Source organism: Eptatretus burgeri, chromosome 1 (genome assembly GCF_056783735.1).
Source record: "Eptatretus burgeri isolate ZD-2024b chromosome 1, Ebu_testis_v1, whole genome shotgun sequence".
In the NCBI taxonomy this organism is placed as follows: Eukaryota; Metazoa; Chordata; class Myxini; order Myxiniformes; family Myxinidae; genus Eptatretus; species Eptatretus burgeri.
In genome coordinates, this window is record NC_140961.1 from 130814694 (window position 1) to 130828786 (window position 14093).

The following is a 14093-nucleotide window of genomic DNA, read 5'->3' on the forward strand; positions in this document are numbered from 1 at the left end:
AAAAAATAGGGACAATACCCCTGGGCACTCACCTCGTAGAATAATGATACTGAGGAGGAAGTCGATGTGGGACAGAATCAGCAAAATGTACCAACAAACCAATGTTATAGCAAATACCTATTTTGGGGGGCAACACCCTCCCCACCCCCCCCCCACGGTAAACCCTCTTCGACTGTTTTTTTTTTTTTTAATAGTGTGAACAAAGTTTGGTAGATCACGGGTGATGAAGATTGTGGTCAAGTTTAATCAAAATCGTGTGGAGTTTCAGAGAAGAAATAAAATACCTATTTTGGTGGGCACACCGCTGTACACTCCTTAGACTCCATCTTTTTTTCTTCTTCTTTTTTTGTTAATGTCATGAACCCACTTTGGTATGTCATGGGTGTTGAAGTTTGTGGTCAAGTTTCATCAATTTTGTGCGGTTTTGGAGAAGAAAGCAAATACCTATTTTGGGGGCAAGCCCCCTGTCGGAATACTTCGTACCTGTGTTGAAGTTGCATACAGAGAAACCATTCCATATTAAGGGAGGGGTGCTTTGTGTTTCCCTTGATTGCTGCAGAAGTCTCTGCTTTTAACAACACCACTGTTGCATACTTGTACCGCACAAGAACAGAACTCAAGCTCATAGCTAATGAGCAAAAAATAGCAAAAAAGTAAAAACTATGGCACTTAGGTGGAATTTGTTTCACAAGCCATTAATTAGATGTATTAGCCGATGTATGTTCCAATTTTAAGCGAGTTTCAATGTGTAGCCTTTAGATATGAGCACCAACACATTTCGGATGGACAGACTGACAGACACCAACGTTGATTTTGAGGGTTTTCTTTAAAAACTCAAGAATGCCAAAATGGACGTTGCTGAAATTTGGACATATTACATCGACGTACAAAGGATTTACTTCTGAAATTTGCAGCCACTTTCATCCAGTGGAAGCCAAGAAACGAATTTTCAGTCCCTGTATTAAAGTTGCATACAGATAAACCATCCCATTATAAAGGGAGGGAAGCTTTGTGCCTCAATTGATATATTTTGTAAACGAGAAACCAATAAAGATAGCGAGGATAACAAACGGGAGATAAACATTTGTTTGCTTTAACACATGCTCTTGCTGACACCAGAACTAAAATGAATAAGAAGACCCTTTTTAACTCACCGTGTTTCATTCGTTTCTATGCTTTGCCCATCTCATATTAAAAACTAGAAGGGCACTTGGTGGAGCGCATACTTCCGCCACGTAATGCCTGATCCACGAGAACATATCGGGCCCAATGCATTTTTGAAATATCATGCTATAGTTATACAATACCATATCGTTTTTGGCCCGATCTCTCAATGGTGAAGAATTACTTTGAAAATTAAATAAATCTCGTATCCATATCCATATCCGGATTCGGATCTTCACCAAAATCGAATCAATTCGTTCTTGTGACACACCTTGTCAAGAACATCTCTGGTGGGTGCTCCCACTCCACCCTACCTTCACATCAAATGACATTCCCAAATGTTTCCCTTGCATGCTTCTCAAATTTCTTATTCCCCATCATAGCTTGGATGGCCAGACAGAGACCCCTGGAGTACCGGCAGAAAGTGGACGCAGTAACATGCTGCTCTGGCGCATGCTCCCATACCTGACCTGACCTGACCTGGGGGGGGTTTACAGAGGGATTTTTTTTTACTGGGGGGGGTTGTCCCCGAAAAGAGGTATTTGCTTTCTTCTCAGAAACTACGCACACAATTCCGATGAAACTTTACTCCAACCTTCATCACATATGAAGTACCAAAGTTTGTTCATTGCATCAAAAATTTCAGGGTCAAAGGGAGTGTATGGGGGGGGGGGGATTGCGCTCCAGAATATGCATTTGCTTTCTCCTCCAAAACTACACACACAATTTCAATGAAACTTCACCACAACCTTCATCACCTGTGATGTACCAAAGTTTGTTCACACCATTAAAACAAATCAGGCAATGAGGGGATCGACGTTGGTGGGGGGGGGGATTCTCCCCCAATAAAGGTATTTGCTCTCTTCTCAGCAACTACTCATAATTCTGATGAAACTTGACCACAGCCTTCGTCAGCCATGATGTGCCAATGTTGTTTCACGCTATTTAAAAAATCGGGGTCTTCAAGGATTACGTGGGGGGGGGGGGGAGGAGGTAGGAGGAGGAGGAGATTGGGACCATACTCTTAAGCAGGGAGGGAGGGAGGAAGGGTTCCCCCCCCAATATAGCTATTTGCGATAACATTGGTTCATTGGTACATTGGTACATTTTGCTGATTCCATCCCATGTTGACATCCTCCTCAGTTTCATTATTCTACCAGCTGAGCGTTCAGGGCAATACTTTTTATCCCTCCACTGACAGTCACTGGAGGCATGATTTTGTCGGGTTGTCCATCCGTCCGTACATACATAGATCCGTGCTAATTTTCTGTTTTCTCTGCAACCGCTTAACCGATTGACACAAAATTTTCAACATCGGTGTGAATACTTATGTTTTATGTTTTAATGACAATTATGGTGTCATAGGTCATGTGCTGTGGCAACAATGTTGGGAAAAGGAAAAACTTTAGACCTCTGTATCTCAAACTGCTCCATGGAAAAATTGAAACTTCACACATGTCAAGTACTCCCGATGGGAAATGGTAATTTTTTTGATGTCAGAAGGCTTCATTATGACGTCATAATTGCACACATCAAATGCTTTATCCGATCAATATGAAAAAAGTTGAGGGCCATCTCGGGCAAAATTGTATGGGGGGGTGGGGGAATTGATGACATCAGTCACGTGGTTCAGCAGCCATATTGTTTTTAACATAAAAGCTTCAAAAATCTTCTCCGAAACAGCTGATCAGATCGAGGCAAAGCTTTACCGGTGATGTCATCGGTCACATGGTTTGGCAGCTCTGATGTTTTGAAAAATAAACCTTTTAAAATCCCCTTTTCCAGAATGTCTTTCTCTTGAACCGCTTCATCAATGAACATAAAACTTCACAATTATGATCTCGTAGTCATGGGGAATATACGTTTTACATTTCAACATGATCGGATGCATGGTCTGGCAGCCAGAATTATTTAGTGTTTTGAATGTGGTTTCACAGATTTAAATCAAACTTGATACAAGCATTATAATGATGTGATAATGTGAGCGAAGGCATATCTGATGACGTTACCATGCCAAAGAGTGCCCTTCTCGTTTCACATGTATTGAGGTGTATATAAGGACCGAAGTATATGTATGTATTGAGGTGTATATGTATTGAGGACCGAAGATGTGGTCTCATTGGATCACCTGATATTCCTCAAACCACAGCTTGTGCTGACTGCAGCATTCAACATGGAACTGATTTGTACCATTCAGCTTGTTTCCATGGTGGATACTTGATGCTTAACAAATTACCAGAATAATTTGGCATCAGAGATGCTTCTTTTGTCCTAACACTTCATTGACCAAGAAGTGGAATGGTATCCCAAGTATCAGATAATCCAGAGTCCTGATCATTCTGTTTGGATTTGGCATTCAGTCTGTGTTTTCAACACTCAGGAACATGCTTTTTCACTGTGGGAAATTCTCCAGGGTATGCAATAGGCATTAAATGTGTTGGAGAAGAAGAAGCTTTGTTACCTCTGCCACCGAGGATGAAGGAGGTTATGTTTTTACATGTTTCTGTCTGTTTGTCTGTTTATCTGCTTGTGTACAGGATATCTCAAAAAGTTGTGGACGGATCCGAATAAAATTTTGTGGACAGGTTGGGTGTGTGACAAGGACGAATGATTCGATTTTGGTGAAGCTCTGGTTCCGGATCTGACTACTAGAATTTTTTTTAAGTGATTCTTCACCTATGAGAGATTGGGCCAAAAACGACATAGTACTGTATCGCATGATATTTCAAAAATATATTGGGCCCGATATGTTCTCGTAGATCAGGCATTACGTGGTGGAGGTGTGCGCTCTACCGAGTACCCTTCTATTTATAAGTGATTCACATAGTCGAGATGATGAAGGCAAATGTTCAGCCGATGGCAAAACTCTAATTCTGAAGGTGACTTCCATGTCAAATCTTGTTCCTTTTGTCAGTGTGATTTGTTTTGATCATTGTGTCATTTGTTTCGTTATATGCAATATGTCTGCTTTTCATTCTGTTTAATTTTTATGAGACAATAATTTAAATAAATAGTTTTTTTAACAGAACCCAGCGCCCGGGGGCAAATGCCACCCTCTGTACCCCCATCAGATAATGGTGAGTGGGACAGGTTTGGGAAAGAAACCCTGTGAAGAACAAGAGGTATACACTGTGATTTAAGAAGAAGAAGAAAACATGACAGTGAAATAAGAAAAGTAAAGAATTTTAAAATGGAATTTGAAACTTTTAAAGAAAAAAACAGATAAATTAAATTAAGATTGAATTTGGAAGAATTGAGAAAGGAAGAAATGAAGGAAGGAAATACAGGCAAAATGTTTTATTTTGTTGGAGTGAAATATATATATATATATATATATATATATATATATATATATATATATATATATATATATATATATATATATATATATATATTTGGTTTTTTTTGAAGCTTTGATGGGGAATAATAAATTTGAGAAGCATGAAAGGGCAACATTTGATGTGACGTAGGTTGGAGTGGGAGCACCCACCAGAGATGTACTTGACAAGGTGCCACCATGGCTTTGAGGAAGGTGACTGATTGGAGAATTCTGTATCGAGAATTGAAAGATTTTATTGTGGCTTGTCTGAAGATGGATGTACACTTCGAGTGACGTAGAGTTGCCTTGAGTCGGGTGAGCTTACCATGTTCAGAAAGCAATTATCTTGACCACAATTGCCTCACCACAGGCCTTTCATGTACTTGAGCTGAAAGGATAGATTGGTTAGCTGCAGACAGGATGACATAAACCTGTGCATGAGAGTGAGGCTCTTGCGGAAGTATTTCCAGACTGAATCAATATCAGATGGTGTGTTAATGTCAGCTCCAATCCTTTTTAGAGAGGGCAAATAGCATTCCCTGTTCCTCTACTTGGCTTGTTCAAACAGGAACATTCTGTGATATTGAGCCTTAGAATAGCCAGAGAAATGGATTTTGACAAGAACATCGTCAGATGGGCAGAGCAGGAATATGAGAGATTGGATGGAAAGTTAGTCATTTCCAGGTTCAGCAGGGAGGATGAACCAGTTATAGAAATCCCAGTTGGAAAGTCCCAGATTTGGTCAGACCCACAGAGTCGCAGAAGGCCTTTGCAACAATGCCATATTTGGCTGGTTGTTGCAGAGCTCAGACCCAGCCAGCTGGCATCGTGGTAGTTGAAGTCACCACAAATGAAGAATAGAGTTTCAATGGAGGGATGGTTGCACGTTTATCCATTATGGTAAAAATTGAAGTTTATATGGGGTCGTCATCGTTGGGTGAACGGCACACCGAGTAGACAACCATTAGGTGTCTGTGGAGGGGTATACATATCTGGATGTATTCCAGTGGACTAGGAGTAGTTACTGTGGACATTGTTGATGTCCCTTGCTTGGCCAGAATGCTTTTGACCCTCTCGACAGCTCACTTAAAAATGGCATTGATTTTAGAGTGGCTGCAACAATCTTGGATGATGACAATGAGGAAAGTTTGACAAGTTTCATGAACATGTCACCATTTGTTTCAGCAAACAAGATTCAAGTGTTGAAGTTGAAGTAAATAATAAATTTCAAAAAATGCTCATCTTTTTGTGGGTGGTGGGGCTTACTTATCAGTGACTGATCATAGATCTGATCATTATTTAATTTTTTTATTACTTCACAAACTTACCAGATAGCAAACACGAACTTCCCAGTAATTACGCGAGTTCTATCCTGTCCACGTTCACCTGTGAGGTATACAGGCTGTAACTTGTGTTCGTGGGTCCACGATTAACTGTGAAACATACACGACCTCCCATACGTATAAAAATGGAAGAAAATAAATTTAAAGCAGTGAAACTCAGCATGCAAGACAGAAAGATCAAAAATTATTTCAGGGCCTGGAGGGCTTGTTCAATCAAATGAGTCATTGCTTATCGGTCACAATTCCATCCTCCACTGAGAGCCGATAGAAATTCCTGAACGTAAAGCCAAAGCATGACATACTTTTTCTGACTAAGATTTGAAAGTTGGATCATTTTGCTTAATAAATAAATGGAAAAAGTAGTTGTTTTTTTGTGTGTGAGAGTGCTATTTGTTTAATCAGGTTCTCTTAATCTATTATTATGACTGATGAAGTTCTGATCACATTCTAGGTCAAATTTATGCAGAAATACAGAAAATTTTAAAGGTTTCACAAACCTTTTCTCATGACTTTTTCTCAAGTATTCAAATCCTTTGCCTCATTAACCGTAAATAATTATTTGTTTGAAAGGTTAAAAAATAAGTGTAATGGGTTTCACCTGTATGTAATCGGTGGTTCAACTTAAAGAAAAATTATCCCCCCACCCCCACACCCCACTTATCTAAGGTGTTTTAAGGTGCAACTCACTTGGTCAACCAACAAGGCCAATATGAAGACCAAGGATCTTTCCACAGAAGTCAGACATAAAGGGGTGGAGAAACACCGTTCAGTTGAGAGGAATATAAGAAGATTTCAAAGTCGCTCATTCTCTCTTTGAGTACATTGAAATCCATCATTAAGAAGTGGTAGGTGAATCATACCATTGAGACTCTACCCAGATCAGGTCACACATCCAAACTAATCAGCCAGGAAAGCGGGAAACTGTTTTGGGATGTCACTAAATACAACAATGATTAGAAAGATCTGCAAGGCTCAGTGGGGGGTGGGGGGTGGGAGTGTTCAATCAAGAATATCCCATTCCATTCACAATGCTGCCCTTTATGGGCAGGTGCTAAGAAAGAAGTCATTACTGAAAAAGTCATCGAAAAGTTTATATGGAGTTTACGATAAATTGTATTTATGATGCTGCAGTGCAGGCATGTGGAGAAAAGTTTTGTGGTCAGTTGAGACAAAATTTAACTTTTTGGTTTAAATTCAAAACATTACGTCTGTCATTCTAACTGCTCATCACCCAGTCACAACATCATCCCGAATGTCATGCATGGTGCTGGGCAGCATTATGTTAGGGGCTGCTTTTCATCAGCAAAGACTGGCAAGCTCGTCAGGATAGAAGGGACAATGGAAGATGCAGAGTACAAGAGAATCCTTGATGAAAACCTGCTTGAGTCGGCCATGAATCTGAAACTGGGTAGGAGATTCACATTTCAGCAGGACAATGATCCGAAGCATAAAGCTGAAGCCACACTGGAGTGGTTGAATAAGAAGAAATAAATGTTCTTGAGGGACCCAGTCAAAGTCCTGACTTGGGTTCAAGTGAATAGTTGTGGCGAGAATTGAAGATTGCATCCATCGACGGCATTCCCATCAAACTTGGCAGAATTACAGCAATTTTCACATCAATAATGAGCAAACATTTCACCATCTCACTGTGCAAAGCTGGTGGAGACCCACCCAAAAATACTCATTGCAGTCATTGCTGCAAAAGGTTCTTCCACCAAGTACTATACTGACTTAGGGGCTGAATACTTTTATAGTTAGGGAATTTTAGCAAATTGTATTGACCATCTGTGAAAAAATTGCTTACCAAAAAATTTCTTCACTAACGTATTCATCTTGGTGTCTACCAACATCTATCAATTAGTGCAAACCCAAATCCTTGTGGAAAATTCTGGGAGCCAATCAAAGTTCGGGTGCTCAGAGGGCCTGCGCAAAAAAAAAAAAAAAAAAAAATCTGAAAAATTAACTTTTGCCAATATCGACTTGTGGGATGTCTAACTAGGGGTTTTTCGGGTGCTGAATTGATTCCAACCATTAGATTTGAGGAAAAATGAATCCCTGGCCGTAAAATATTGATATGATACATTTTTAGATATCTCAGACTGTGTTTTGCGGTAATTTGGCTCAATTGATTCAGATTGTTCAAATTGTGCTGAAACCAGCATACAACACTTTTGAAACCACTGCTATATTGTTGGTAATACTTGTGCTCATGCTCAGTAGAATTTTCTGTGTTAGCTGACGTTAGCTAAGAGCTTTTAGCTATAAAATTATTGTGTTCCGGACTCAATAGAAGTTGAATATATTCAACATAGAGTGGACCTATTAATGTTAAAACACCACTGTATGTGTGTTCTGTCTGTTTTGTGTCAAAATTTCATGTCCTGTCTGTTGTTTACAAAAAAATGTCATTTTTTTTTTAGGACAGTATGGACAAGGATGTAACCACACTCATGCGTGAGGCAAAATCCTCCGGTGGTCTAAACAGAGGCCGCTTTCAGAATGAGTCTTCTCATAAGTCTTGGGTTCAGACTCTGAACCACTTCTCGTTCATTCACCAAGAGCTAGAAAGAAGCATGGTCAAATGTGGGGTACCTGTCCACACCGACGTTAAAAGAGCCCAAATGAAGAGAGATAACGATGCTGTCAACACCACAGTTGGGTGGTTGGAGGAAGTCAACCCTTTCGATGCCACACGGGACAAGAAGACTCTGGTGTCCTTCTCAACTGAGTTCAGCAGCACTCCCGAAGACCAAGTCAACGCTGATCAAGCAGAAGAAGTTGGCAGAGCCATACAGGCTAAGATGGATGGGAAAACTGTTGTGGATGCAATGGTAACCAAAAACAAGGTCAAATCACTTGCAAGCCTCAGATCCGGACCCAAAGTCAATGGCGAGAAGCTGGTCATTGACTCACTGAAGCTATTCAACCGCCTCATTGTCATCAGTGAGCGTGAAGTCAAGACCAAAGAAGCTCTGCGCTTTGAGTTGACGCCAAAACCGATGTCTCTGTTTGACAAAAATCAAAAGTTGCGAAAGCCAGACAAGGCTGCCCGAGCAAGGTCCCTGAAGGCATGTATGGCACCTGTCGAACAAACCCCCTGCACAAGCCTTGTGGTTGATGGTGGGTGGCTCCTGCACAATGTCAAGTGGGAGGCTAACCTTACTTGGAAGGATTTTGCCGAGAGCTACCTCTGGTTTGTGAAGTCCATGGGGAGCCATCACCTCCGGATAACGGTGGTCTTTGACGGATATGGCAGCTCCACCAAGGACCATGACCGCTTGAGACGAACAAAGAATGCATGCTGTGATATTCAGATTCGTCTGGATCTCAAAATCATCATTGCAAGAGAAAAGTTCCTCGATAACAAGAACAACAAAGCCCATCTCATTCTGCTCCTTGCTGAGACATTTAGTAGGAATGGAATCAGTGTACAGCAATGCTCCGATGATGCCGACACCTCCATCGTCCGCGCAGCTCCAGATGAGGCAAGAGAGTCCCCTGTCGAGGTGAGGGCTGAGGACACAGACGTCCTGGTTATGCTGATTCATCATGTTGCAGACCATGTGATCTTCCTCACGACAGCCAAAGAAACATCTTACGATGTCGGAAAGATCCGGGAGGCCCTCCCAGAGATATACCGGAGGTATCTCATCTTCTTGCACAGCTTCTCTGGCTGCGATACAGTGTCTGCAATTTTTGGGTTTAGCAAACCAACTTTGCTAAGCAAGCTCTGCAAGACTGATGAAGCAGAGAGGGCAATGGACGTGTTTATGGACATCCGAGCTGAGAAAGGTGATATCATTAAAGCAGGCTGTCATCTTTTCATGCTCATGTTCCATGGGAAATCCTCCAAAGACTTGGAAGACTTGAGATTCGACATCTTCAGCAAGCGAGCTGCTACTGGGAGCATAAAACCTGAGAAACTCCCCCCGACAACAGGAGCTGCAGCACAGCACTCTCTCCGAGCTTACCTCCAGACTCGAAACTGGCTGATGCTGCAAAGTCCATCGTTGGATGCCCAGGACTATGGATGGCAACTCACTGAGCAAGGATATGCAACAGTCCCTTCTACAGACCCCATTGCACCAGACTACCTCCTGACGTTTGCCAGCTGCAACTGTGCGGGGGACTGCAGCTCACTCAGGTGCTGTTGTAAAAAGCAAGGAGTCAAGTGTATTTCTGCTTGCGGCATCTGTCATGGTAACTCTTGCCTGAACATAAACCAGCTGGATGACAAGAGGAGTGAGGAAGATACTGGGGAGTTTGATGAATAAGGTTGTAAAAGCTGACGAAGCAACATTTCCATTGAGCACAGTTCTGTTAAAAATTTCAATAAAATACATTTTATATGATCAAGGAGTGTTTTTTTTCTCAAAAAAGAATGGTTGGAATCAATTCAGCACCCCAAAAAACCCCTAGTTAGACATCCCACAAGTCAATATTGGCAAAAGTTAATTTTTCCGGTTTTTTCGCACAGGCCCTCTGAGCACCCGAACTTTGATTGGCTCCCCAGAATTTTCCACAAGGATTTGGGTTTGCACTAATTGATGTGTTCGTAGACACCGAGATGAATACGTTAGTGAAGAAATTTTTTGGTAAGCAATTTTTCACAGATGGTCAATACAATTTGCTAAAATTCCCTAACTATTACAGCAAGTGAATTTTGACTTGTACATGTTTTTTGCAGCTATTCCTGACATGAAACCTCCTTCAACTATAACAATGTTTAGTTTGATCTCTTCAGTTATGAATCAAAAAGTTCATTTGAAAAAAATTGTGTCTACATAATTTGTAATTCATCTAATTCTAAGCGTGACATGATTAGTCGGGGATGAATACTTTTACAGGCCACTGAATATCTTTTATAATATATTTTGACCATAATCTCTAATTCTGTTCACACTAAATGGACTCTGATCAGAAATTTTGCTTGGATGTTGGAGAACATGATGAATAGACGAGTTTGAATGGTGGGGGTGGGGGGGGGGGGTTGAATACTTTTGCAGGCCACTGTAATTAGCTCAATGGTTAGATCTAATTGCCATGCTGAAGAGTCTATGATGATCCCAAACGAGCACAACTCTCAACCAAACACATCACTTGATATCACATGGTATATTGCTCATAGTGTTTATTAATATTATTGTGCCCCAAGGTTTGAGGTTTGCCACAAGGGAAATCACTCAGGTTCTTGCTGAACGCCTGGTCCTGAGGCCACCAGCCACAGATAAATCCTTAGCCCGGCAGGTTGCTAATCAACCACGAACGCTGATTGGTATCGCCAATCAGACAGGGTCCCGCGACATTGCACTTTACCTTTCCTTTGTATTGGCAGTATCAAAGGGGGCTCATACCCTCGATACGTACTCTTATCGTATCTGATCAGGTGCAGCTGAGCAGAACTTCAAAGTATACACTGGCTAATATGTAGAGCCAATTGGAGGGGTAAAACTTCACATCTAATTCACTAGTACACCTTAATCGAGTCAATAGGAAAGAGACGAAACTGGCAGGTTGGAAACAACAATTTACCAAAGAATTGCAGCATGATTTACAAGGGTCAGTGAAAGCAACACATTTCCAATGATCAAATACAAGCAAAAGGCACAATAAAAGAAATCTCACCACCAAAATCACAACCTGAAAAGTCTTATTCCCATTTACGCTTAAACTCTTCTACAACCTGACAATCGCAGAACCGTCACAATACTATTGAGCTAAGCACAAATTGCAAGTGTGGGAAGTATTGATGCAACAAACTTTGGTTATTTTTTCTCTACATTGTTAAAAAGATTACTACTCCTCCACCAAAAGATAATTGCTTTTGAAAGTTATGCGATGGATGCCTGCTGCATCCCCACCCACTTGATGTGTGCCACTTGACATGTGCAAAATGTCTATTTACAGGTTGAAGAGATGAAATGCTGAAACAAACGAGTACGTCGGAATGAAAATGTGAGCCTCATCTGACTTAAGTTTCCCTGAATCACTCCAAGTGAGACTTTGGACCAATGGAAGTGCCTGCAAAAAAGTCTCTGATTGGTTCGCATCGCGTATTTATTCTTCAGCTTCATTTGTACGCTGTATTTCTAAAAGCCTTCGTGTAAACTATAAATTTTAAAGTTCTTTATTGCTTCCGTTTGCTTTCTTTCAAAAATTGCCACCGATGGCAAAATAACCTCCAACAATGTTTTACAGCCAAAGATCACCTTCAGGTGACAATCTGTGATTAACTGCACATATCTATTGATCAACAAAGCAGCATTTGTCAAAATGTAATTTTCTTATGTTCAGTATTTCTGTTTTATTTTGTATTACCGAAGTTCAACCGGTGCTCGTAATATTTTGCATGGATGTCTCTGAACGTTTACTCACGTACCAGGGGGTTGTGTTGCTATGCATATAAACCAAGTATGTGGCATACCACGTGAATGAAGATTTAATCCCACCTGTATGGATGCATACACCTGGTTAAATGCAAATAATTCCCACTGTAATAAAGATACTACAATCTTTTCACCTTGTCCTTCCTCCAACTACAATGAACCACGATTTGTTGTGAAATAACTTGACAGAATACATACCTATCAAATCTCACCCACTGGGCATGAGACCTGCAATTTGCCCACATGTCTTGCTCTCATGCAACGACTGCATAACATGTCACGCAATTAGATTTCTGGGCTGGCTAATTGGCCCAGAGCTCGTCACACTCGCTTCTGAGCTGTATAGCCTGTTTGAGTCTCAACCAAGCTATAAACTGTCATCCTGGTATTTCACAGGCAGGGCGATTCATCAATGCTTGTGCCGTCCCTCGGATAGACGTTAAACTCAGTGTCCCATCTGCCAATCAGCTCTCACCGATTGAATTCCGCAAGGTGGTTAGGACAATAAATGAGTGGACTCCTTCCATGTTCTTCCAGCTAAGGAAAGCTGCATGAAGCAACCATGAAAAGCTACACATAATAGTTTTGGGTAAACAAACCTGATGAGTTTGTTCTTACATTTGTAACAGGTTCCCGAAGCGACAGTTTGCAAGCTCTCGAGCACTTAGTTCAAAGTACAATGAATAATGCATTTCACCATCACAGGAAAATTTCATTAGGCCGTCCCCCACGCAGCGGGAAACGGAGTTTTGCAATCACTTAGCTGTGTATCTGTCTGCCTCCTGGGTTTGTCCGGGCCATACGTTTTTTTTTTTTTTTACCAATTGAGCTTTTGTCATCAGATTTTAAACAAAGCTTTACTATGAGAATGTGGAGAAGACAAATTAATAATTTGGTCAAAAGGTCAAAGGTCAGTGTCACACAAAATCTTTAATTTCCATGCAATTTACCTGACATTTTAACAATTTGATATTTGATCACTGAAGCCTCATGCTTTTGAGGTCAAAAGGTCAATGTCGCACAAAATCGTCAATTTTCATTGGATTGACTTGAAATTTCAGCAGGGTTTGCATATTGGATCGGTGAAGCCTCATGCTTTTGAGGTCAGAAGGTCAAGATCACCTAAAATCTCCCAAAAAAATTTGTCCCCGCTGACGAAGTCACCGGAGGCATTATGTTTTCGGGTGGTCCATCTGTACGTCCGTCCATGCTAATTTTCTGTTTTCTCTGCAACCACTTACCCAATTGGCACAAAATTTTCACCAAAGGTGCGACTACTCACGTAGAATATTTTGATGACAATGATGATATCATAGGTCAGGTGGTGTAGCAGCCATGTTGGTAAAAGGAAAAACATTTCACCCCTGTATCTCCGAAACTGCTCCATGGAACAAATTCAAAACTTGGCACATGTCAAGTACTCTCCATGGGAAACAAGTGTGATGTTTTGATGATGTCATAGGTGGCTTTGTTATGACGTCATGATCGCATACGTCAAACACTTTATCCGATCAATATGAAAGTTTTTGAGGGTCATCTAGAGCTAAATTGTATGGGAAGGGAGGGGGGGAGTTGATGACCTCATCAGTCACGTGGTTTGGTAGCCATATTGTTTTTAACATAAAAACCTTCAAAATCTTCTTCTCCATAATGGCTGAAGAGATCGAGGCGAAACTTTACAGGTATGATCGTCTGTCCATGAGGAACCAAACGTTTTACACTTCTGACATCATTAGATCACATCGTTTGGCAGCTCTGATTTTTTTAAAGAATAAACCTTTAAAAAAAAAACCTGATGTGTTTGGTTTTAAAGAATAAACCTTCTTCTCCAGAACGGCTTCACAGATTGAGGGGAAACTTCCCATCCATGTTCCCCAAGCC

The 14093-nt window shown here is 41.0% G+C and overlaps 1 protein-coding gene across 1 annotated transcript in view; it reads left to right on the forward strand.

Annotated features, from left to right (window-relative positions):
* The window catches only part of LOC147035423 (uncharacterized), a 105780-nt gene extending 93828 nt beyond the window's left edge, over nt 1-11952 (forward strand). The window contains exon 7 of the mRNA XM_085898213.1: nt 11734-11952. Within this exon, the coding sequence (XP_085754339.1) occupies nt 11734-11754 (21 nt within the window). The 3' untranslated portion in view covers nt 11755-11952. The remainder of the gene's footprint in view (nt 1-11733) is intronic.
* The last annotated feature ends 2141 nt before the right edge of the window (nt 11953-14093 follow it).